The sequence below is a fragment of the Syngnathoides biaculeatus genome, chromosome 13 (genome assembly GCF_019802595.1).
Source record: "Syngnathoides biaculeatus isolate LvHL_M chromosome 13, ASM1980259v1, whole genome shotgun sequence".
NCBI classification, from domain to species: domain Eukaryota; kingdom Metazoa; phylum Chordata; class Actinopteri; order Syngnathiformes; family Syngnathidae; genus Syngnathoides; species Syngnathoides biaculeatus.
Window position 1 is genome coordinate 15327456 of NC_084652.1, and position 26088 is coordinate 15353543.

General features: G+C 39.7%; 2 protein-coding genes across 5 annotated transcripts; one reads left to right on the forward strand and one right to left on the reverse strand.

Moving 5' to 3' along the window:
* Positions 1–150: 150 nt before the first annotated feature.
* Positions 151–7702, forward strand: cdc20 (cell division cycle 20 homolog). Of its 4 annotated transcripts, none has more exons than XM_061839605.1 (11): positions 151–247; positions 371–587; positions 2628–2770; positions 2881–2977; positions 4060–4185; positions 4256–4452; positions 5405–5499; positions 5591–5828; positions 6295–6420; positions 6677–6794; positions 7361–7700. In XM_061839605.1, the coding sequence occupies exons 2-11, from the start codon at positions 383–385 to the stop codon at positions 7534–7536; spliced, it is 1521 nt and encodes a 506-aa protein (XP_061695589.1). In that variant the 5' UTR covers positions 151–247; positions 371–382; the 3' UTR covers positions 7537–7700. The 4 variants fall into 4 exon arrangements, with proteins under 4 accessions (XP_061695589.1, XP_061695588.1, XP_061695590.1 ...); XM_061839604.1 differs by having other exon boundaries at positions 152–247; positions 375–587; positions 2887–2977; positions 7361–7702; XM_061839606.1 differs by having other exon boundaries at positions 152–247; positions 375–563; positions 7361–7702.
* Positions 7703–8735: 1033 nt separating this feature from the next.
* Positions 8736–25676, reverse strand: elovl1a (ELOVL fatty acid elongase 1a). The gene is made up of 8 exons (XM_061839607.1): positions 25336–25676; positions 22546–22627; positions 18558–18748; positions 18401–18481; positions 17121–17177; positions 16915–17020; positions 16647–16786; positions 8736–11419 (listed from the first exon to the last, which is right to left on the reverse strand). The coding sequence occupies exons 2-8, from the start codon at positions 22604–22606 to the stop codon at positions 11096–11098; spliced, it is 960 nt and encodes a 319-aa protein (XP_061695591.1). The 5' UTR covers positions 22607–22627; positions 25336–25676; the 3' UTR covers positions 8736–11095.
* Positions 25677–26088: the final 412 nt, after the last annotated feature.

Sequence of the window (26088 nt, forward strand, 5' to 3'; positions counted from 1 at the left end):
TAAAATGTCATTCGTCATAACGTCAGCGCCTCCTGTGCAATAGACGGCGCTATTTCCTAAAGAGTACATCGTTTGCCGTGGCCGGAAATAACCCCCATCACATCCACCAATCACATTGGCGGATTCCCGAGCGTTGCCTGACCAACCAATGGCGAGGCGTTTTAAGGGTTTTAAACCTCCCGGCGTCTCTTCAAAAGCTATTTGAAAGGTGGGTCTACTTCTCAATTTACGGGCCTGTGGATGCAGCGTGAGTAAAACTTTTTTGTTTCTGTTGGATGAGGCTTAGCAACGTCAGTACTTTTATTCGGTGTACTCTTAAATTGTAATTTGCGTATTGAAAGTCGTCGTGCTTTTGTGCCAATCCGATCAGAAAGAGAGATCCATGGCAATGGCTCATTTCGGACTGGAGAACGACATCAGCAACACGCTCAAGCTGGACGTGCCCATCACCAACGCTCCGATAGCCCGCTGGCAGCGGAAAGCCAGCTCGTCCAACGCATCCGCCAGTGGCTTGTCCCCGGGCAAGCCTGCCAACATCTCCCTCAACTGCTCCAAGACGCCTGGTAAGACGCCCAGTAAAACTCCAGGTAAGGCACGGCTGCGGTCAGACGTACAAAAGATGTCTCATTTGGTGGTTGTAATGTACAGAAGTGTTCGCCGCGTCGTCACAAAATGGTAACCTGTATGTGTTGGTGGGCAAAAAAAAGTGTTCGGTTAATTTTCGTCTAGTTGCGTGAGCGGCTGTTCATAGTTTTAATGAGAATTAACCTTCGACCTTTTACACCATAACAAAGAAACTCAAAGATAATTGAAAGCTGTATAAATTGCCAAAACATTTGCGTTGTGTAATTTTACACAAAACTCAATTAACTATGGTGATATATATTTTTTATATTTAAAACTGAAATTGAATGATATTCAGTTCAGGCGCAGCGCTCTGACATCTTATTTCCATTTGCGCCATCTTGTGTGTCAGAGAGGTCAGAGGACACAGGTGAGAGGTAAAGTTAATTTAGCCGAATGTCTAAGGGTGGTGGTGACGTCATTGGAAACCTATCCATTGCAGAGATGATGGCCAAACAATTTCTGAGTGAAAGTGGCAAAAGGATTGGCGGAGTTCTACTGTGAAATTAGCGCGGTGGAGGAATCGGTAATAAATGCACTGATCAACCTGAAGTAGACTTAAGTGTTCCTAAAGGAGCTTTACCCCAGGCAAGCCTAAATTCTCCCAGATTCTGCGATGTCATAAGAATCAGCTGAACCCCTACCTTTTCTTTAGCGCCAGCACATCTCCCTCATGCTTTTAACTACAGCCAGAGCTTGCCACTGAAATTGTGACAAATACATATTTTTGTACGGTCCTTTTGCAACCAGCGGTTAATGTGGTTAAGATTGTGCAGTGCAACTCTTCTCCCTGTGGTGGGTACTGCACAAACTGTCCAGTGCATGGAAACTGTTTTTCTGTTCAGTTGGACCCCCAGCCCAAACTCTTTGATTAGGCTACGCCAGCAATGTATAGTGACTGGCAGAACAATGGACCTTTCCGACCTGTCAATCACTCGTACAGTAATAGCCAATCAGATAGCCGCATTGTCTTAAACACTGGCTTGACACGCCCATCTTGTCGTCACATCCCACAAACAATGCTAGTTATCAGTCGTGTGCGCTTTAAAAAGTTAATGTCACGGACAAAATAGTCCTCAGATGTGCTTGGGGAACGTGCAATTCTGATGAAAGATATCCAGCTCGGTTACAAGGGGTCTGGTTGATTCCTTTTCCAAAGCATAAAACATAGTTGACGAAGTGTCTACGATGGATCAAGGCTTGCGGAACACCGCACGTACAACTAAGTGAGGACAATATCAACAAACGCAAGGCTGTATGTTTGAAGGTAGGTGAGTGAGAAGTAACTTCTGAGTTTCATTTAATTATTAGGAGTGCTTTATACTTTGCAGAAGAACAATTTTCACTTTAACGTATCACTGTCCTGCTGAATGAAGTGTCATGTTTTATGCCGAAGAGTTGGGTTAGTGATGTGTAAACGCGCAATGTCATGCAAGAGAAATGTCTATTTGCTTATTTGTATCACATCAGACCTTTTAAGACGGGGCACTGGGTTCCATTACGAGGCAAATCAGATGAATACACCCATTCGCTTATAATACTACAATAATATTACTCGTGATCTTTCCAAGTAAAAAGTACTCACTCTGCTTTACATGTGCAGTACGATTCCACAATTTTATCCTGTTTGATTTCAATATGAAGTTTTTGAGGCGTCAAACTTTTTTCCATTGATTGCCACCCTTTAACTGTAACTCTGACATAGCGTCCTGTTCCGTCCAAAATCTTAATTCCGTGTACATATCCTTGTGTGAAATAGTTGGGACCTCTCTGTAGAACCATCTTGGGCAAGTCTGGCGCATTTGGCAGAAAAAAAAAAAAACATACCACAATGTTACCGGGGAATACGCAATAGAGAATCCACTTCAAACCTGTTCTGTTCAGTCGCCATTTTGGAAGACTGTGCTGAGATTTTTGTCATGTAAAATGTGCTTTAGTTGGAAGGTTGGGAAAACATCTAAGCAGTGTGATGACTGGTTGCCCCCCACCCCTCCTCTCTTTAGGCCGAAGGAAAGTGACTCCATCAAAGACGCTGCAGGGAGACCGTTTCATTCCCGTTCGTAATGAAAAACAAATGGAAGTGGCGAGTTTCTTGCTGTCCAAAGAGAACCAGCCCAAGGAAGACAATGTTTCAGCAGCTTCATTGGTGAGCAATTTTGAAATACTGTAATCACTGACGCTATGCCCCAGTATAATGCACTGAGCATACAAACACGGGTCCAACAATTTCTGTTATCCTTGGGTATCTTGCTCAAGGAACAGCAGAAGGCGTGGTCCGTCACGTTAAACGGCTGCAACCTAGAAGAGGCCCGCATCCTGCAGTTCAGTGGAAAACCAACAGTTAACCCAGATGGTAACACCGCCACTCTGCTTTATTGTAACAAATAAAACCGAGACTGGATTTACGGTTCAATTGACACAATTGTGATGCCCGTCAAGAGGTAAAAATTGCATGGGTTTGCATATTTTATACTGTATATTATAATCGAATGCATATTTGATATGGGTCAGTAGGAGCGCATTGCAATACACAAGATATCACTACGTATCATATTCGGTGTATAGAGCAACAAATTACATGACAGAGAAAATGTGTAATCAAATTATAATTCAAAAAGTAAAAAAAAAAAAAATCACTTATGGTTTTGGTTCCATTCAATATATTTAGAAGCAAAACCCAGTTTTAAGGTCCCCCCCCATATCAATTTACCCCTTCTCTGGTCATGTGGCGCATAGTCTCAGAGATGAGGCTTTTTCACATATGAGCCGTTTATTAGGTTATGTGTGATTTTTGAAAAGGTTAGACCAGTTTAGACTCCTAAAATCTCGTTAAACTTATGAAGACAAAAAGCATTACTTTTTGGTTTAACAACAAATATGTGGTTGATTCCTAAATGTTCTGTTTTTAGTCCTTTTTTTTTTTTTTTTTTAAAAGAGGATACTGTGCATCCCAGTGTCATTAGTGATGCAGGGGTTAGGTTTTTAGAAGTCGATTATCAAATAATTTAATTTTGGAAAATAATTGAAATGGTTGCCTCCCATTACGTTTTCAATAGGGTAAGCTGTAATTGTAACCAACAAAATTTCCGAAGTAATCTCGATGCTGACGCCATAATTGCAGTGAATGATGAAACCAAACTAGTGACGAAGCGCACTGTTCCGATAACAGTTTTCATAGATGTTTTGGAGCTGGAGTTGGCAAGAAATTGGGCGGCAGTGGCTGTCTCCTTCTATTTAGTACCATTGCCGTCTTGTGGATTTAAAAAAAAAACTTATTTTGTTTCTGTGCACATTGGGTATTTTATGTTTTGTCACAGCCCATATGGTTTAGTATGTTACTTGCAATGGGCATGGAAATCAAATTTGGGCTCTGGTATGAAGTCAAATCAGGAACAGAAATGCAACTCTAGCCCAAGAATTGTCTTTTGTTTCCAGGCCAACACAACTCTATGAAGTCCCTCTACAGTCACACAATAACTCCCATGTCCAACAAAAAGACACGATACATATCTTCAACCCCCGAAAGAATTTTGGATGCGCCTGAAATTCGAAATGATTTTTGTAAGTTTTGCCTTGCTGGTGACGTTGCGATGTTTTCTTTTGTGTGATGCTGACCACTCTCCCATTCCAGATTTGAACCTGATGGACTGGAACAGCCGCAACATTGTAGCGGTGGCTCTTCAAAACAGCGTGTACCTGTGGGACGCCGTTCACGGAAACATCATCCACCTCATGACAATGGAAAACGATGCAGACTACATCAGCTCACTGTCCTGGACCAAAGAGGGCACTTACCTGGCGGTTGGCACCAGTGACTGTGTAGTCCAAGTTAGTTTAAAATATATATATATATATATATATATATATTTTTTTTTTTTGTGTGTGTGTGTGTGGCTTGTACTTCTGTAGTTCAGAGTACATTGCTGATGTGCAGTGTTTACACAAGGATGGCTGCAAACAGGAGCTACTTTACAAACGCATAACATTATTTCTGTGGAATAAATTAGTCAAAGCTTGTAGAAAAAAAAAAAATTAAAGCTTTGACCTGCGAGCCCATACTTGAGATACAATCCCTTTCTGATGGCATTAAACTCAATTCAACTCTGTTCACATGCTGCCGTTTGGGAAATGCGTGGTGGCCATTTCGTTTCAGAAAAAGCTTCAAGTAATTTTAGTTTCGCTAGCTTAACACGACCATGAACGGAAAAGACTATTCATGTGCTAACATTGGAATAATGGTGCTTTTTCTAACCATTTGAGCGCATATACTGTATGGTACGACAACACGTGGACAGATAAAATGTAATCACTAATATATTCTTCATCTACGTTAAATGAATTTGCTTAGTAGGAAAGCAGTCTGGAAGACATGCAGTACTGCCATCTAGTGGCCCAGATGGACACATTGACTGCCTGTTATATTGAATTGGATGGAACTGTTCGCTTTATATTGTAGTAATGTGATTACTGTGTTTTTATAAAGATTCATATTGTAGTGTGCCATTTGTCCTCATTCAAGAAACAAAAGCATCTTTTTGTCATTGGTGTTTTTTTTTATCCATTTTAATGGTGAAAGATGATTTGAGTGTCAAATGATTTTAGGATTTAAATTTGGGAGGAAATGTAATGGTTTTTGAGCAATCTTTGTGGTGATTATTTTAATTTTTTTTTTTTTTTTAAATTGTAGGGTAGTGGAAAATGTGTGGACCACCCAGCCCAATCCACCTTGTCTCTGCAATGAGTGCATTCTTTTTTTTTTTTTTCTTTTTTTTTTTTGTAGTTGTGGGACGTGGAGCAAGAGAAATGTCTTCGCAGTATGACCAGCCACTCTGCACGAGTCTGCAGCCTAAGTTGGAATAGCCACATCCTGTCCAGGTGATTTTAGTCTCTATTTTGATCCCAAAGTCTTGCCTTCCCTCCTCCTTACTCACCACCAGCAATACTCTTTTCCCCCTGCCCACCCCAGTGGCAGCAGATCAGGTCAGATCCACCACCACGACGTGAGGGTGGCGGAGCACCACATCTTCACCTTGCACGGCCACTCGCAAGAGGTTTGTGGGCTGAAGTGGTCGCCGGACGGCCGCTTCCTGGCCAGCGGAGGCAATGACAACCTGGTGTGCATTTGGCCCAACGTGGCTCAGGGGGGCCGCGGGGACGCCAGCCAGTCGGTGCACACCCTCAGTCTCCACAAAGGGGCAGTCAAGGTGAGTAGCAGTCTGTTAGTCTTGTATGAAGGATGATTGGGGGCACTTGGAAATCTACCAGATTGAAGTTATTTTAGGACAGTGATCTTATTTTAGAAAAAAGGTCCGTTTTTCAAGGGATATTGGTTTTTAAAATCTGATTTGGGGTGGTGAAAGCTGCAATCCAAACAATGGACCCCTGCATACCTGTGGTTCACCATGTGCAAATTTACCTAGCCAGATTTTTTTCATTCTTTTTTTTTTTTTTTTTACTTTATTCTCATATTTGACACTCCTCAAATATAATGGTTACCCAATGACAATTAGCCTAGAAAATGTACCACTATTCACAAATATGTATTAATATAACTTTTGGGAATCTAATTTCAGTCTTGGAAAATAATTTTCCCCCTTAGTGTATGGATTCTCTTCTTCTGACTACAATCTGTATTCAACAGTTTTGCCCTCAAATAATTTGTGCTCATAGGCTTTGGCGTGGTGTCCTTGGCAATCGGGCATCCTGGCCTCGGGTGGCGGCACGACAGACTGTCACATCCGTGTCTGGAACGTCAACAGCGGCTCCTGCCTCAGCTCGCATGACACACAGTCACAGGTAAACGCACAATTCATTCTACAAAACAAAAATTACAATTTATAGCATTCATGCTTGATTTTAATGGTTGGTCCAACTATTAACCCCTTATTTAGTTTTGAATTATGCAAATTGCAGGGATTCTTGTAAAAAGTTTCCCACCTATGAGGGCAGTCAATCTGGAGCACATTTGTAATATCTGTAGTCTTGCTCAGGTTGATCGTCCGTTCATCTGTCACTTGTTGACCCAATTGCTTGACATTTGAACAATTTTTAGGTGTCTGCACTTGCGTTTGCACCGAACTACAAGGAGCTGATCTCGGCACACGGCTTCGCGAACAATAACTTGGTCATCTGGAAGTACCCGACCATGGCGAAAGTGGCAGAGCTCAACGGTAAGCATTTTTTCTCACGCCCCGTCTCACAAACATTTGGAGTCATGAGCTTGGTTGATTATTTATTTTTACACAAACATATTACATTTACATGACATACACATTTACACAAACATATATGGCTTTTGCACTTGTGCCTATTTTTCCCCACTCTTGTTTATTCAGTTTGACAAATGGTAGGCCATGTGTACTTGTTTCAAAGCCTTTGTCACTAACCAGATCAGGTTTACTGTAAAATTTAAATGTGGTGCTAGGGGGGGATTAGACCAACCTTTTTTTTTTTTCTTTGTCTGATACAATTTAATTATGGAAGCTGATATTTAGCAGTTTTCTTCAGTCACGTAAGTCACTTGCAATACAATTAAGGTTAAGCATGTGAAGTATGAAAACTTATTTTAGAATCAGCTCCATATTGTATTCTTCAGGTAATATAAATTCAAAGTGCTGTCCCCTGGTGGTGCACACCCCAGAAGAAGCATGACTATATCCAATGACTCAAGCAAAAAATGTAGATTTTCTTTATACAGTCCATAACTACAGGGCTATTTCATAACCCCCACTCTTAGGACACAATGAGCGAGTCCTCAACATTGCCATGAGTCCGGACAACTCCATGGTGGCCAGCCTGGCAGCGGATGAGACCATGCGGCTGTGGAAGAGCTTCGAGCTGGACCCCAAGAAAAAACCCAAAGAGAAGATGCCCCGCTCTCTGGGCTCTGCCTTCACTCAGTCTATAAGATGACTTGATTGGAGTCATTTTGATTCACAATCATTGTTTCTAGCCACTCTTTTACTTTTTCTAATTGGGTGTTAAAAGTATTTACTCACTTGTCCTTCATGAAGGACTGCTCACATTTTGATTTTTTTTTTTTTTTTTTCTTCTTTTTCCCCCTCACCGTTCATGAAAATGTTTTTAATGTTTGACAATTAGCTTCTTGCAACTGATGCAGTACTTTATCATTAACTTATGAATAAAGTTTTTTTCCCATTACAATTTTGCAGTTCTGATGAGTAGCTGACTTCATTGATTTTTGACTCTAAAATGACTTCATTTTATGTCCTTATTTTCAAACTTCTCAAACCATGATTTGAAGTTCTTTTTTTTCCCCCCTCATGCTTTTCACAATTTTTTTTTTCTCAAACGTGTATCTTTTTCAGAAACTATTTTATTCTCATAATTTCCAATTCCACTCAACTATATTTCCTTTTGCCTATATTTTAGAAAATCTGACAAATAATACACTATATGACTGCAATAGAATTTGCTAATTTTATGACTTCAATCTCAAATAAACCCCAGCCCGCATATGTATCAAGACTATTATCCTATTATGACTTTAGTCCAAAAGATGACTTTTGTGGAAAAGTTGACATTTAACAAATATAATTTTTTATACACTGTCACTATTTTGGCAAGACTAAAATGTTTTATTGGTAATGACTTCTAAATTTTGATTGTGTTAGTCATTTTAACGGAAATAAATACACTACAGGTTTTCAACCTGGGTGCCAAATCTGACCTACCATGTTTTTATGTAGCCCGCAAAGAAAATTTTTTTCGTCAGCTTCCGTGATTCTCGTTAATATATGTACAGAAATTTGTAATATTATAAATGAGAACATGGAGATATCACAAGCATCTCTTGTTACCAAACATAGTTGAAAAACACATTACCTCTTATTTCTGCTTCCAAAACTAGTTCATAAATTTCATGTGTAAATATGAGGGAATTAAAGATTTTTATGCTTTCCGTCATAACGGAGCTCTGAGGGAAACCATAACTACAAGGTGGCCCATGACAACAATTAGTTTGACACCCCTGCTCTACACATATTGTCAACATCTGGTAAGCAGCACTTGGTTGTTGAAGTTATCAAAACTGTCTATGTGCTGAATACACGCCCAAAAATATGAAGTATTGCATCCATGTGTTAAAATAGTTTTGTTGTATTTTGGGCACTTGTTTTTCTCCCACAACTGGAACCGTCACAAATTGTGGAAAAATAAATCCATTTTAAAAAAAAAATCAGTAATTGTTCTTTACAATGTAGGTCCAGTCTTCTAATTTTACATCAAATTAAGATTTAATATGTGTAGCTGTCCACTTCATTTATCAATTTAAAAAAACATTTCACAGGCAACAACTTGCCAAGAAATAAATAGATATGAATTAAGCACATTTCTGTAGTGGCCTAAAAAGTTATGCAGATACAGTATATGCAAAATTCTATATCACTAATATACAATTTTAAAAAAATGCATCTTATAACTTGCCAAGTGCAAACCACCAGCTGCTTTCTAAAGGACACCGACCTTTATCTAAAATGTTTTATTTCAAAAGATAAATAATACAACAGCAAAACTATAAATTTGTCATGTACAATGAAAAGTTATTTTTGCAGGTTATTTACACGTGCTTGTCTTCAGTGGAAACTTTTGTGTGATACGAGGTTGGTGTCAGCCAAACAGGGTGGTACTAGTAGCGGACCGCAAAAACTGCAATGAAGGAACACTATCTGTGAGAAAAAGGAGCACCGAACTTCATACATACAAAAGCATGTGCGTGCATCACAGTGTTGTGAAAAAAACAAGATCAGTGACTTAAAAAAAAAAAAATCATATTCCAACGATGCCAATCAACAGATTTGTATAGAAAGCCGTTTGAGCATTTATCCTAGATCTTTGGTCCATGGGCTAATACGCTTTTTGTCCTCACTAGTAAGAAAATTCAGAGCCTTGGTAGAACCACAGTACACGCGTAGAACAACTTCCTTGTAATGTTTTTTTTTCCACAATTGCATAACATTTCTGTACATGCAGTACAATGACATGTTACTGGTGAAACAAAACGGGACACTAGTTGACATCTGTGCACAACTAGTGTTACCAGTTGAGTGCTAAATGTTAGCTAGTAGAATCTGATGTCACACGTGGAACAAGTAGCAGTTTTCAATGAGTGCATAGTTTATTTAGCCTTACTAGTAACATGTAGTTGGCTAGCTCGTATTCCCCAGAGGATACTAGTACTCTCTTTGACCACAATAGGAGAACTGTCATACTAGTAGGACAAGTACATTACTAGTGCTGTGCATTAACAGACAACTGTGTGCTCGGAGTATGACGAGTAACTATAAAACCACTAGTTAACATCTATGGTTACATACATAGTACTAGTAGCATTATATGTCAATATATGTTCTATATGCACAGCTTAGGCTCACTAGTAACATACACCTGTCCTGTTAGTATGCAAAAGTTGTCTTCCTAATGTGCAGAAATGTCCTAAAGGGAAAGATTAATGGCGCGACAGTATTTCTACTAGTGCTGTTCAAGAGAATACTAGCACATGGAGAGTAAGATGGATATCAAGAATAACAAATGATCAAATAGATTTCCAGAGACTTTTTTTTTTTTATCCCAATAGTTAATACTCACATGGACATGTTCAGCATTAAAAAAAAAAAAAGTTAATTGGGCCTCATAGTGTTACTAGTGCAGCACAGTAGTTTACTTGTATAGTAAAGTGTGTGTGTTTCTTTCAGCTTGTCCCTTTCGGGGTCACCACAGCATGTCATCTCAGATGAACGCATATATATGTTTGGCACAATTTTTACGCCAGATGCCCTTCCTGACGCAACCCTTCTCAGGGAGTGGAGGCCCCAGTAGGATACAAACCCACAACCCCTGGTTTACCAAACCAGTGCTCTAACCACTGAGCTACAGGGCCACTACTTGTATAGTAAAGTAAAATTGAATAAATGCTCCAACGACTTTCCAGAAAGATCTTTCAGCTCACGAGAAGAAAAATTTTGACTTACTCGTCGGAAAACTACCGGTACATGTTACTAGTGAGGCAAAACTAAGTCATTTTGGTGCTAGTAATAGGTTTAAGGAGTTTACTAATGTATGACACATACCATCTAGTGTTCCAAGCTAAGGTCCATGTATTTTGGGAAAAACACTACACGTAAAACCAAGTTATTCTCCTAGTTGTTCGATACATGTACTGAGTTATCTCGCTGGTAAGCACAAAAGAGTTTATTAGTACATGAACCATAAGATGGTTATCATGGCTATTGAATAAATGCTAAAGTGTGAAAAAAAAAAAAAAAAAAAAATATGAGCAAGTCACAAGTTATTCTACCCGGGCTCTTATTTTAACTTATTAGTGAGGACAAAGAGTGCATTAGTACATGGAGATCAAGAATATGGAAAAAAAAATGCTCTTACAACTTTCTATAGATTTGGTTATCCTATAGTTGTCGTACAGTCGAGTCACTGACAGGGTCATCCCCAAAATTTAGATCTCCTTTACTTTTCCCAGTTGCAATTTCCCGTTGGTGAGGATGTGGTTGTAGTGCTCGGCGTTCCCGTTGTGTTGGTGGGTGCCGGGGGTGCCGTTGGCCACGGGCGTGGCAGGCGGGGTCCGGTCACGCCCGTGCTTGAGGTCCGTAACGGGGAGCCGCTTCCCCCGGATGTAGGCCTGCAGCCAGAAGTTGGAGAAGAGGCAGAAGAAGAGCACGCCGTACATCCAAATCAGATGGATCCACAGCGGCACCTGGTACTCGCATGTCTCCATGAAGTAGTACTGGCTGATGTGCATAGACACCACTATGAACTGCGTCTGCGGGCACCAGACAGCAACATATACAAATTCAATAGAATATATTTAAAGTATATTTGCCATTTGAAATTCAGACCAGATTTATACACGATACCTACAAATTCAACAATGTATTTTACATTTAGAAATTTAGCCAGACCAGTACAATCGGTAGGCCGGACCCAAACCCGGATAAATGCAGAGGACTGCGCCAGGATGAGCATCCGGTTTAAAACTTTGGGAGACAAATACGTGATGAGTGTTTATCTAAACCTCATACTAGATCAGTCATGGCCCTGGTTAACAACATTTGCCCGCAGGACCATAGACCTGCAGGGCCTTGGTGCAAAACTACTGTGGGTCAGCTTCTGTGGGTCGAAGGTGAAGAATAGAAGGAAAGCAGATGTGATGCTGGTGAAGGAAACAGAGGTGATGAAAGTATCACATCCAGGAAAGGAATTTTTGGGACAGATGGTGGTGGACTTGGTAAAAAGGATGGAATTGGCAGTGGTGAACACTATTATTTCCAGAAGAGACAGGAACATCGAGTGACATACAAGAGCGGAGGTAGAAGCACGCAGGTGGATTATATTTTGTGCAGACGATGTAATCTGAAGGAGGTTATTGATTGAAAGGTCGGGGTGGGGGACAGTGTGGCTCGACATCATAGGATGGTGGTGTGTAGGATGACTTCAGTTAGCGGGTAAGAAGGTTAAGAAGACAAAGGTAGAGCAGAGAACCATGTGGTGGAAGCTGAGAAAGGAAGACTGTTGGCCGGCCTTTCGAACACAGGTGAGACAGTCTTTGGATGGACAGGAAGAGCTCCTGGAAGAGTGGAATACTTCTGCCAAGGTATTCAGAGATGCAGGCAGGAGAGTACTTGGGGTGTCTTCTGGTAGGAATGTAGAGAAGGAGACTTGGTGGTGGAACCCCAAAATACAGGAAATCATCCAAGGAACGATGTTAGCGAAGAAGAAGTGGGACACTGAGGAGAGGCAAAAGAGATACATTGAGGTGACATAGGACAAAAGTAGAGGTGGTAAACGCTAATCAAGAGGCATATGACGACATGTACACCAGGTTGGATACGAAAGAAGGTGAAAAGGATCTCTACTGGTTGGCCAGACAGAGGGATAGAGATGGGAAGGATGTGCAGCAGGTAAGAGTGATAAAGGATAGAGATGAAAATGTGTTGACTGGTGCCAGTAGTTTGCTAAATAGATGGAAAGAATAGTTTGAGGAGCTGATGAATGATTAAAGGGAGAGAGAGGGGAAGAACAGTAGAGGACCCATGTGTGATGGACCAGGAAGTGGCAATGATTAGTAAGGGGGAAGTTAGCACGGCACTAAAGAGGATGAAATATGAAAAGGCAGTTAGTCCTGATGACATGTCTGTGGAGGTATGGAAGCAATTTGGTGAGGTGGGTGGTGGAGTTTTTGACCAACTTGTTCAACAAAATTCTAGCGGGCGAGAGGATGCCTGAAGAATGAAGGAAAAATGTGCAAGTTCCCATTTTTAAGAAAACAAAAAGGCAATGTGCAGAGCTGTGGGAAGTATAGAGGAATAAAGTTAATGAGCCACTCAAAGAGGTTTCGGGAAAGAGTAGTGTAGTCTAGACTCAGGAGGGAAGTATTTGCGAGCAATAGTATGGTTTCATACCGAGATAGAGTATCACTGATGCATTACTCTCCTTGAGAATGTTAATGGAAAAGTACAGAGTAGGTCAGATGGAGCTACTTTGTGTCTTTGTGGATCTAGAGAAAGCCAGTGACTGAGTACCAAGAGAGGAACTGTAGTACAGCAGGTAGAAATCTAGTGTAGCAGAGAAGTATGTGTATTGGAATTGTAAAGGACATGTATGAGGGTGGCAAACAAGTGGTGAGTTGTGCTACAAGAGCAACAGAAGAATTTAAGGTGGGGGGGACTGCATCAAGGATAGGCCCTGAGCCCCTCCCTGTGATGAGGTTAGACTGGAGTCCCTTTGAGCCATGATGTTTGCAGATGATATTGTGATCTGCAGTGAAAGCAGGAATGAGGTGGAGGAACAATTAGAAAGATGGAGGCACGCACTGGAAAGTTAGAGAAATGAAGATTAGCCGAAGTAAAACAGAATATATGTGTATGAATGAGAGGACTGGAAGGGGAAGAGTGAGTGCTATGGGGAGAGGAGATAGCGAGGGTGGACGACTTCAAATACTTGGGGTCAACAATACAGAGCAATGGCGAGTGTGGTATGGAAGTGAAGAAACGGGTCCCAGCAGGTTGGAACAGCTGCGGAAGGTGTCTGGTGTGTTATGTGACAGAAGAGTCTCTGGTAGGAGGAAGCGCAAAGTTTATAAAACAGTGGTGAGGCTGGCCATTGTGTAGGGGTTAGAGAAGGTGGCACTGAAGAGATGACAGGAAGCAGAACTGGAGGTAGCAGAAATTAAGATGCTGAGGTTCTCGCTTGGAGTGAACAGGTTGGATAGGATTAGAAACGAGCTCATTAGAGGGACAGCCAAAGTTGGATGCTATGGAGACAAGGTTAGAGAGAGCAGACTTTGATGGTTTGGACATGTCCAGAGGCGGGAGAGGATGGAGCTGCCAAGCAAAAGAGCCAGAGGAAGACCAAAGAGAAGTTTGATGGATGTTGTGAGGGAAGACATGAGGGCACTTGGTGTTAGAGAGGAAGATGCAGGAGATAGGCCTAGATGGAAAAATATGACGCGCTGTGGTGACCCCTAAACAGGACAAGCTGAAAGGAAAGGAAGATACAAGAGGAAGCAGCCTAAAGTGGTACTCCATAAAGCAGGGTTTTAAAAAAATGTTTTGTTTTATTCTAAATTGAACCTTTATTCCACCAAGTTAGTTTCATTGAGATTAAAAACCTGTTTTTCAAGAGAGACCTGGCCGAGACAGGCAGCAGAAGAAAAAAAAAAAGGAGTTGCAGATATACAAGGAAAGAGTACAAATTCAAGCAACATTTTGGATGTAACCCAATGAGTCATGTTGGGTGCAGACCACAAAAGCTCTTAAGACCTGACCTATCAATCCAAGTTTTAGGCAGCAGAGAAAATAAAGAGGTCTTTAGAACGCAATTAATACTGTCCTGTACTTTTAAACCTGATAAAAACACGCAGATTGGGGAATGGGGTTAACCCTTAATCTTTTAACAAAATAAAATACATGTGATTTTAAATTTAGGGCGCCGTCGATCACTATTCTCAGGTATTTCTAACAGTCTGCAATCTCAATCTCCTTTCCATCAAGAGTGGACAGCACAAGAACATTTTGTCTGCTTTTTGATCTGGTAAAAAACATAAGCCAGGTCTTATCTGCATTCAAAACAAGTTTGAGCCCATGCACTGTTTTCTGAATGATCACAAAGATATTTTATAAATTTTCAGTCGCTTTTCAGCAGCACACAATGGCATCATCTGCATAACAATAGAGTTTTGCATTTGGGACATTTTGAACAAGATTATTCACCAAATGTTAATAAATTAAAGGAGACCTAAATCAGAACCCTGTGACATGTGCTTCTAAACAGATATAATATCTGAGCATACACCGTCACTGTGAAGAACTCCTAAGAGAAGTAGACAACCAAGCAATGACTTCTTCTGAGCCCAGACGTTTACATTTTTAAACATGATATATGGACAAATCAATCAAAAGTGTAGCGCAGTGTTGTTTCGTTGATCACTTTCATCTCAACTGTGATGGTGCTCTGCCATTTTCTGAACCCCAATTGATAAGGTGATAAAACACTGTTGTATAAAATGCTTTCAGCTGTTCACTCACAAGAAATTCAAGATTTTTTTTACCAGTGCTGACACATTTGATTTAGGTCTATAGTTCTCCAAAACACCAGGGTCACCCACCCCCTTTAAATAACTGCAGGACAAAGGCAGACTTCCACATTTTGGGAATTTTTTGTGACCATTGTAAGGTTATAAAGATATGCAAGTGACTCGGCAATAAAAATCAGCAACTCGCTTCATAATATAAGGATGCGTCAAATCAGGTCATACAGGTTTTTTTTTTTTTTTTTAGGATCTAGTTGATTTAAATTCTTACAAAGATCCTGCACAAAAAAGGCCAGAAAATTGAAAGACTGGGCAGTACACGCTAACACATCAGTACTGCGTTTCACCCGTGTATTGATCTGAATCAAACAGTGATCCAGTAGAATCGGAATGCTTATGAGAACAACTAATGAACTCAAAGTAACCATTCATAACAAAAAGGCATAAACCCGGATTGCTAAAGAGGCCAGAAAATGTTTTTTTTAATAACTCTCCAAAAAAACTTCTTATGATCATGTAAATATTTTGTGGTAACGGACAAGTCACACTCAGATTTTGTTTGCTTGATAGCCGAGGAGCAATTATTATTATTATTATTATTATTTTTTGGTACTCTATAAGCAGTGTAATCATTAGAAGATGCTGTTGCTTTCACCTTTGGCCAGGCTAGCTTTCGTGCATGACTACTTTCAGACAGTTCATGAGTAAACCAAGAGTTATCGTGCACCTTTACTCTGTATGTCCTGAAAGGAGCATGTCTATTTAAAATGTACATAAAAGTATGATTCTTAAAAAAAAAAAAAAATAACCCATGGTTTATTCTATTCTAGTTCAAAAATAAAATGTTTCAGATCCCGCTTTCAGAGTACACAGGGTTTTGATTTCGAGATTTTACTGGTTCAGGTGGCAGCAACAACCCACTGGTCACTCAAGTCAGTCCCAAAAAAAAAAAAAAACCCAACATTGTTCAAGATCAAATCAATCCGACTGAGTCACTCTGGATTTTTAAGATTTGAAAGGATAAATCATTTTAAAATATCGTCATTAAATATTTCATCAGTTACCTAATGAATCTTGACAAATTCAATGAAATGTCTTGAAATTTTATTTGAATATTTAAATTCAGGATAAATTAACTCAATACATCTAAAAAAAATTGAAGATATAAAATTAAATGTAATATGTAATCATTTGTATTTTTTTATTTTAAAATCAGCTCAGACATAAAATAACTTAAAAAATACCATTATTAAATTCACCCAAAATTAATACTCAATAAATCTTTTATTTCCCAATTTTATTCACTGTATAAATATTTAAAAATTATTTTTTTTCCTTGCCATAAATTGCTTTTTTTATATTTTTATATAATATTTACTGTACATTGTGCCATTGCAAGGTTATGCTTTGCAAAAGTCCAATACGTAACTCCCAGGAAAAAAACGTCTGCGGCACCTACCAACTGGATGGCAGTCATGTACTTCTTCCACCACAAGAACTTCTGGAAGCGCGGCCCGGCTGCTGCCAGGCCGTAGTACGTGTACATGATGACGTGGACCAAAGAGTTCACCATAGCATGGAAAGAGCCCATCCCTCCGGCTTATGAAAAGGAGAAAAAAACAAAATGAAAAAAATCAATCAGCTTTCAGACATTGTCATTATGTTTAACGCTAACCGCACAGTCTGCGTGGAGACTATGAACACGATGGGGAGCGGGGGGCCCTCACCGGGGGTCAGCATGATGCCCCACCACCACGACCATGGCATAACAGAGTGATGGAACACGTGGAGAAATGTGATCTGGTTTTGTTTCTTCCTCAACACGAAGAATACCTGAAATGATATCAACTGAGGTTCACGTACGGAATGAAAGAATACTAAAAATAATTAAAAAAAATAAACATACACACATACACACTGTTGTATTTCTCACCGTGTCGAGCAGTTCAATGAACTTAGAAAAGAAAAACATCCAAGCTACTCGCACCATCTGAGGAAAAAAACGGAGAAAAGTTGTGTTGACATGGATATGAATGGACTCCACAACAAATATGTACCAAATAATAACCTCGTCCCATCATATAAAATATGTATGTGTAACGCTGCATTGTATTGCTGCATTTCGTTCATATCTGCATATATAGTATACTGAATATAAAGTAGTATGCTCTTAATGCTCTCATTCCTAACTGCAAGTACTGTAAGTATGTATTAATACATAGTCACTGCTGAATATTCTTACAGCTCTTTGTTTGCATCCCCATACATTATATGGATTGTAAAGCATAATTTTGCTGTTCAATTACATATTGTATATTTAAATAATATTACCCAAGCCATGTCTACAATGATGCCATCTACTCTTTCTGCCTTTTTGCTCATGTTAACATTTTATAGTGTACTGTTGCCGGTACTTATCTCTATATATTTGTTTCATTGGAAAATGAAAAACGTGCTCAAGATTTAAAAAAAAAAAAAAGACTTGTCGGCAAAATTAAAAAAAAGAAAAGCATGGGTCTCCATTTTTTAAATTTATCAATTCATCTTTGTTCCAAACTCTTTGTGTTTCCTTAACAATAAAAGTAAATACATTTTTAGGTATTCATGTCCAAACCAATAAAATGTTACATTCTGTTTTAGACATTTGCTTTTACCACACCTGACCTCGATCTTGCTCAAGTTTTCTCCCCTGTTGGGAAAAAAAAAAAATCTCTTTATATATAGAAATTTTTTTTGGGGGGTGAGGCAGTAAAATTAAAGCATCCTTTGGCATTTGTTTTCTTGGAAAGTCCAAAACACAATTTGGTTTTGTAAAGTTAAGAACATGGTTTTATATTAAAAAAAAAATGTTTTAGGGAAAACTAAAACCTATGCATCTCACGTTATTGATTTTACAGTTTGTTTTCGATATGTTTTATCCCACCTCCCCCCAAAATCCATTTGAATATTTTGCGTCAGTAGAACTGAAAAACTGTTTATTTTTCTAATTGTAAAAACATCAAATTTTCATTTTTTTATTGGTAATTTTTTTTAGGTTTTCAGTAAAAAATGAAAGCTATGCATCACATTTGGGTTAAATTTTCCAATTTTAAGGCAGATTTTTTTCCTCCATAAATCCCTCATTAGGGGGTTTTGTACGAAAGTGTATTTTTTTTGTAGAAAAGTATAAAGTTACCAATACTTTTTCTTACATAAAAAAAATTTCTGCCTTACCCGAAGTGCCTGCGGACTGCTGGAGGGATCAATAAGATCACATCTCCACGTGAAGGTGGTGCCCCATCCGGACATCATGAACTGCAAGCCGAGACACATCCACGCCCATCTCAGACCAAATCAACTAGATTCACCTTTCGTAGCGCTTTTCTCGTACCTCGTACACGATGAAGGCGTTGAACGCGACCATGCCGAAGTTGTAGACCACCATGGCCGTGTTGAGGTGGAAGGCTTTCCGGTTGGCCATCAATCGAGGCCCCAAATACACGGCGAAAATGACGTACCCCACCAGGAGGCTCGTCATCTTGATGGGACAGTTGACCATCGGGTAGTCTTTGACCCTGGCGTCTGAAAGGCGAGGAGAATTTCACAATCAAATCTGACGAGTGATGCAATTATAGTGGTGCCTTAAAATAAGAGCACCAAAATTGCCTCATTCTGCCAAGTTTTTTTTTTGACTCGCGATACAGTACGAGCGTTGGATGGTGGCAGTGAATTGACTCACTTCACAACAAGATTTGGAAGATAGAGATATTTGTGAAAAAATAGATTGAAGGGCTTAATTGTCACCTTCTGTTCAAGTTTATTGTTATGCTAAATATAAAATAAAGTCATGCTTGTACAAGTGTATTAAAAGCATCCACATAATTTAGCCTTCAGCCTGCTATCTTGATACAAATGTGAACACATCATGGGAAGCACTATCGACACGTGGTAACGATTAGCAGCTACGGTATGCGGTGCCGTTACAACCATTTGAGCAACAGGTAGGTGAACACAAAACGGTGCCGCAAAACACGTATAAAGACAATATAAAGAGAGGGATACACCCTGAACTGGTTGACAGCCAATCGCAGGGCACATCGGGACAAACAGCCGCATTCACAATCACACCTCGGGGCAATTTAGAGTGTCCAAATAATGTTGCATGTCTTTGGGATTAGCAGCTACGGTATACGGTGCCGTTACAACCATTTGAGCAACAGGTAGGTGAACACAAAACGGTGCCGCAAAACACGTATAAAGACAATATAAAGAGAGGGATACACCCTGAACTGGTTGACAGCCAATCGCAGGGCACATCGGGACAAACAGCCGCATTCACAATCACACCTCGGGGCAATTTAGAGTGTCCAATTAATGTTGCATGTCTTTGGGATGTGGGAGGAAGCAGGAGGGAGTGCCTGGAGAAAACCCACGCAGGCACAGGGAGAACATGAAAACTCCACACAGCCAGGGTCAGGATTTGAACCCCAGTCATCAGAACTGTGAGTCAGACGCTCTAAACAGCGGCCCACTGTGCCTCATTTATCCTTTATGATATAAGCGTTGGGGAGGGTCTAAACCAGGGGTGTCAAACTCATCTCACATTGTGGGCCACATACAGTCTCGGTAGATGTCAAGTGGGCTGGACTATTAAAATTCTACCATAAATAACCAAAATATCATGTCTTTCCTTTGTTTTAGTGTAAAGAAGCACAGGAAAATTTGGAAAATGTTGAAATTTAATGAACATTCCTTTTACAAAACACTCCATGAAACAAATGTGCAATTTACTTTTATCATTCACATATAGTATATGCATTGCAACTGATCCCACTGATTGTACAAAGGTACAACACTTTAACAATTAATTGATATTGAAAAATATAGTAATGCACTTTAAGATTAAACGAGATTTATAAAGAAAGGAATTTTTAAACCATTTACACATGTGCATAGGAGCGTGCTATTAAATGTGTAAAGAAGAAAGTATTCACATGTCCTGTAAATGTGTAAACTTCATACATGAAACACACCTGCACATACAATACATACTGAAAATTCATGGAGTTGCATGAACAGTAGAATTCCACCATACTTTTTTTGTAGTGAAGTTGCTGACTAACATTAATTTTTTTTTTTAAAATCACCACAGTAAGGATTCATCTTCACAGCTGTATTTTTCCAATGCAAACAGTATCCAAGGCAACATTTTAAAGGCGTTAGGCTCGTTTGGACATGTTATTGTTCCTGATACTTGGCATCTTTTGGCCTGTACAAGTGCATGCTGTTGTCTTCTTCTCTGATCAAAACAGCGGATAATCCATGAATTGCATCTTATTAAAAATATTTATTCCCTGTTTTTTAATGCATTTTTTCACTTAAATTATCCTGCGGAGCTGATCGAACCTCCTTGCGGGCCTGTTCCAGCCCGCATGCTTGACACCCCTGTTTAGACTCTTTAGACTAAATTGCTAAAACATGTTTCATAGGTTCGACAATGCAGATTGTCATGCGTACACATAAATGGTGGGGTCACCATTGAGAAGATAATGTACAGTTTTTGATGTCGGTGTGTGAGATCTGTGCCTTTAGGAGCGGGGCCTACTGGTGTGACATCAGCAAGTGTGCGTGTGAGTGTCTAGGCGTGAGCTGTGGCTGACGGCGTGTAAAAGGGGACACATAACCTCTATTCTGGTCTCCTTCTACAAACTACAGTGATACCTTGGTTTTCGAATGTCTTGGTTTTCGTACAAATAGGTTTTTGAACGAAAATGTAGACATTTTTTTACTTTGGTTTTCGAACGAAAAATCGGTATTCGAAAACCCCCACCAGCTGACCCACGACGTATTGTTATTGTGCTTTCCCCCGAAAAAAACGGAAAAGACGTAACGTGCGCGGCCGCGTGGCAATGCGCGCGGCGCAAGCAGTTGACTCACACACTCCTCTGCTCGTGGACATTTCCCAGTACTGTAGTGACTTTTTTTAATTCAATTTGCGCAACATTAATCCCCGATCATGGCTCCAAAGAAGGCAAGTGGAACGGCTGGTGCCGAAAAATGGAAAGTGGTGCATAAAACTGTCAACTTCAAGAAGGATTTGATAGCCGACCACGAATCTGATGTGCGTGTTTCTGAGTCATCGAAGAATTATGGCATGGCGAAGGAGCAACTGTGTTGACCAAGCAGATACCATAGATCTTGGAGAAAGTCGAAAAGTTGCTTCTTATTTTCGTGAACAAGCAGCAGTTAGCTGGAGATAGTGTTGGCGAGGAAGGGAGGAGATGTCGTCTGATGAGGCTGAGGGCAGGAACGGTGTCTCAAGTGCCGATATTAAAGCTATCTGCGCTAAATGGAACACCATCCATAATTTTGTAGAGCTTCATCACCTGAATAAAGCTGAATGTTGCAGAAATTTTAATGATGTTATTATGAGCCACTTCAAAAAAGGGCTTAAAAGATGGCAGAAACAAACATTAGATTCGTTCCTTGTGAACAAGGGGTGAGTCACCCCACCGAAGATATTTGAAACTGTTGTTTTGCATTGCTTTTTTTCTTTTGTTCCATTAACCCTACCTCTAATTGAAAGTTTTTTTTTTTTCATGTTACGTACTTTCTGTGCAAATAAAAAACAATTACTCCCCCCCCTTCATTATTGCTTGTTTAAAGTTATTCTGCACTTTTGTTAATAAAAAAGGTTTTTACAAGGTTGGGGGCCGAGTCGCTAAAGATACGGCAATGCACTCCCATCCTAGCATACTCTACTAGGCTAAAGCATACATTTTAAGCAAAAAACTAAATCTATTTGTGAAATGATTTAATTATATAAAGTATTTACACTATACATGTATTTCTAATGTGCACTTTATTATCAGGAGAATCTAAAAAAAAAAAAAAAAAAAAAAAAAAATCGCTTAAAAAAAAGATTTTTTAGGCTTGGAACGGATTATTTCATTTTCCATTCATTGTAATGGGAAAAATATACTTTGGTTTTCGAATATTTTGTTTTTCAACCAGCCTTCTGGAATGGATTGTGTTCGAGAACCGAGGGACAACTGTATATCTGCATTTTGAAATTCAATTTGATTAACTTCAATTAAAGATTTTGCCCTTTGCCTTTAAATCCAGTTTTGTCAAGGCACTCCAGCTCTAATTTGTCGATAAGTGTAAATGTGAGTCTGAATGCTTGCTTATCTAGATGTGATTGACCCCTAATCGGCCCAGGGTGTACCCCACTTCCCACTGAAAATCAACTGGCGTAGGCACAAGCTGACCAGGATAAGCGTCCCGCCAGACGTGAGAACCATTCTGTGTTGACGTAGCGTTTGTTGATTTTGCCTGTCGACCAGCGCCACCGGACAACGACTGCAAAATAAACTCACCGCATTTCGACAGCAGATCATTGTAGAACTCTAATATATTGGCTCCAGCTTCTTGCAGCATGGTGACTGCTCGCCTCTTTTCCTAAAACGAGATTGGAAACATGGAGTCACTATCTGTTTTAGCGCAGCTCAGGCACAAGAGTTACCCATTGACTTGAACAAACAACGGGCAGCTGCGCAGGCTTATTACCAGACAATAGGGATGCACACACACTGGGAATCTAACAACGGTCTCTCCTCTCTTTTATTGAGCCAAAGCACATATTTCACATTGGGAAATATAATTTCATGGCAAAATCTCAACCAAGTAATGTTGAGCTTGTCTCAGTTTATTCACAAGTACACTTAATGTGGAATGTGAGCTTGTTGTATTTAAACTTGAAATTCAACAATTTGTATTTAATCTTTAAAAACTCTTTTGAAACATTTCAGGATGATTTTCATTGGATGTTACTGTACAATTTACACTGGATCAAAATGTAAGTAGCTTTATAAAATTTGCCTAGATTTCTGCTTACAGTCAATGTTGAAACTATGCAATATGTTACAATGTGTTGAACATTTTTAAATATTTAAATCAGTTGCAGTACAAGTGTTCAGTACAGTATTGAAATTTTATGATCAATTCATTTAATCTAAAGTACAAAAGCCTGCCAGCGACTGTTGGTTACCATGACAGTACCTGGAAGTATTTTTTTCGGTGGTATTTGGTGTAAAATGTTTGAGAACTACTGGTGTAGTGTCTCCAATTAGATTTTCAAATTATGGTTAGGAACTCAAACTACGGTTAGTTTTTCCAATTATGTTTTTTTTTTAGTCCGGTTTAGCGCGTCATCAGAGGCTTAAGAGCCTCTGTAGTAAATAAAGCATGTAATTGTTTTGCCTGTCACTCAATGTTGCCAACATAGATGCGGTAGATGAACAATGACATTAATTTCAGTAAATAATCATTTTCAGACCAATGAAGTATGACCAGATAGGTTCCCCCAAAAATTTCTCGGAATTGAAATTGGACCAGCAAAAAGGCCACAAAATGTTCACGTGCTTATTGTGCTGAAGTAAAGATGATTTCATCTCAGTTTTCTTTGGTGTTGCGCAATACTGCATTGGTATCTATCCAATACCAGGTCAATATCATGCCAGTATCACAGATATACAGTAGATACTAATATCTTTTAATATCCAAGGATGATTCATCGTGAAAGGACTTAATCGCAATGACTTTTTGTGTTTTTGATAAGTAGTGAAAAACAAAATACAATTCGGACAAAGTTTCTCAGAACTTCTTTAAGTAAACAGAAAATACACATCTACTATTACCCTTTTTAAAAGTTTTTGTATGCAGTATCCATTCCACTGATAACCCAAAATAGTTATCTTCAAATCAAATCTGGGCACAAAAAGCATTGAACGCAGGATGCGGATCAATATCAATTCTAACATCAGTATCAATGTTAACGATATTTTGATGACGTTTGCATTTACGCGTCAAGCCTCGATGAAATCCCAAAAGGGCAAAAAGTACATTTTTACACCGGCCATTCATTTACTTTGAAGTTTGTCGTCAATCAAGAACAACGAAATACTCCCCGGCTGACTAACAGATCAAGTCAGACGGGTGAGGTGAACCACTTGGCCCATACTGAGCCGAGTCACGGTGGTTTATCAGGGTGTGCGAGTGCCAAACAAACACCAGGGGCATGTTTGGAAAGTGCTGCATACCACAATAGACACTTCGGAAAATAACACAATCTGTTCAGAAAATCCGACCTCCACCTTTCCCCTCTCCCGATATAAATCCAAAAATCCAAAAGCTGCTTGGAGGATGTCTATGACTTGCCAAAACATCAACCGGGGATGGCACAAATTTTATCACCAGTGGTGGATGTACTGGTATATTGTACTATACTGTACTAGAAAAGTGTTGCACCGCCTGGGATGAAAATAATCTAAAATTACAAATATAAAACGTTAAATGTATTGAGAAGAGGACGAAAAGCAAGGTTACATCTGAGCTTTGTGCTGTCAGTGATGAAGCAAAAACGTATTAGTTTTAGTGGAACATCTTGTAGCATTTAAATTTTTTTTTTTTTTTACATTGTTTGCTTTGCAGTTATCCTTTCATTCAACTTTTCATTTTTTGAAAAACAATAGTCAATGTTGTGCAACGTTCAAATTACATTTCATTCGTAAATTAATCTTTTTTATACTTAAAAAGATTAGTTTTTTTAAATATAGCATCATTGTTTATTGGAACATGCTACATTTTTTACCAAAAAAAAGAAAAAGTTTCCATTTCTTTTTTTTTTTTTTTTTTACTAATTTCAGTAAAAGTAGCCCCATTAAAAAAACATTGAGAAAATTTAAAAAAGTATATGAGAAATCACTAAGAATTTACATCATTTAACATCCAATTTGGAGGGGAAAAAGTTAATTGGGGTGGCATTTAAAATTTTCTTTTAAAAAGAATTTCAAGCAACAAATTCAGAAAATGTTTCATACAACCTAATTGTTTTGAAACAATTCAACATAAAAAGCCTGACCTTTCCAACTTTTATCTCATAATCTTCTGACGTGCACCACGGTATGAAATTATCATAGCGAGAACACACGAGTTTTAAAGTAGCGAGAAACAAAAGCATACAAGGCAGGAACTGAATTCAATGTGAAGTGCATTTCAAACGTGCGCTAAACACATTCCTACGGAGCCTTCACGTTCGTAAAAGTCGTCGTGAAAGCATGTGTGCGCAAAGGTGGTGCAAGCTCGATCAGATCCAAGTGGTGACTCACCTGCTGAGTCCTCAGCTCTTGCTCCCGTAACAGCCAGGGCGGGCACTCGGGCAATCAACCCCCCAAAAACCTGTCAGTAAGGTGGGAAGCACCAGCAGGACACCAGCCTGACTGCGAGGCCACTTCCCGGCGCCGGGTGTGCCTTCAACCGGATCTCGGACACAGATATTCCAAAAAGTCAGAGGGAGTGAGGTCAGGCTGGGTGGAGTGAGGGGTTGAGGGGTGCGGGGGGGGGTGGGGGTGGACTCCGAATGTGTGTGAGTGAGTGTCAGGCCTGGATTAGAGCGGGAGCCCAATCACTGCGCTCCATTTAAAGCCCCGCTGCAAGTCCGAGAGATCAGGCAAGTTTCAGGACCACACCCTTGTTTCAATGGGAAGCTCCACCTTCCTGTCCTCGCCCGCCCGGCCTGTTTGTGATTGGCCGGCTGCCTCACTGGTGCTGCGGGAAGGGCTCGCCGAACGCCTGCTCGGGCTAAGAAAAGGCCCATTGTTGGGCGTGCTGCAGTGTGCCGGCATTCTCAGGAGAAGCCAGGCGGCTAGATGACAATGAAAGCACACGCGAAGGGATGCTTTGAGGAAGGATTGGTCATTTTTCTTTAAAATGTAGCGTTGGGACTCGCGTTGAGGTTTCAAATAAGGGGTTTAAAACAAGGTTTTGGGTTCAAATTAGGTGTCAATCCCATTTTAGGTTTGCAAACACTACGAAATGTTTTGATTGGAGTAGTGTGTCCAACTATGGTTAGGTTTTGAAAT

Excerpts from the sequence above, each read along its gene's own strand:
- elovl1a (XM_061839607.1), bottom strand. The coding sequence starts at position 22,606 with ATGCTGCAAGAAGCTGGAGCCAATATATTAGAGTTCTACAATGATCTG. Across the intron at positions 17,021-17,120 it reads TCATTGAACTGCTCGACACG|GTATTCTTCGTGTTGAGGAA; the intron begins GTGAGAAATACA and ends ATATCATTTCAG. Across the intron at positions 16,787-16,914 it reads GGGCATCATGCTGACCCCCG|CCGGAGGGATGGGCTCTTTC; the intron begins GTGAGGGCCCCC and ends CCTTTTCATAAG.
- cdc20 (XM_061839603.1), top strand. Across the intron at positions 5,500-5,590 it reads AATAGCCACATCCTGTCCAG|TGGCAGCAGATCAGGTCAGA; the intron begins GTGATTTTAGTC and ends TGCCCACCCCAG. Across the intron at positions 6,421-6,676 it reads CGCATGACACACAGTCACAG|GTGTCTGCACTTGCGTTTGC; the intron begins GTAAACGCACAA and ends AACAATTTTTAG.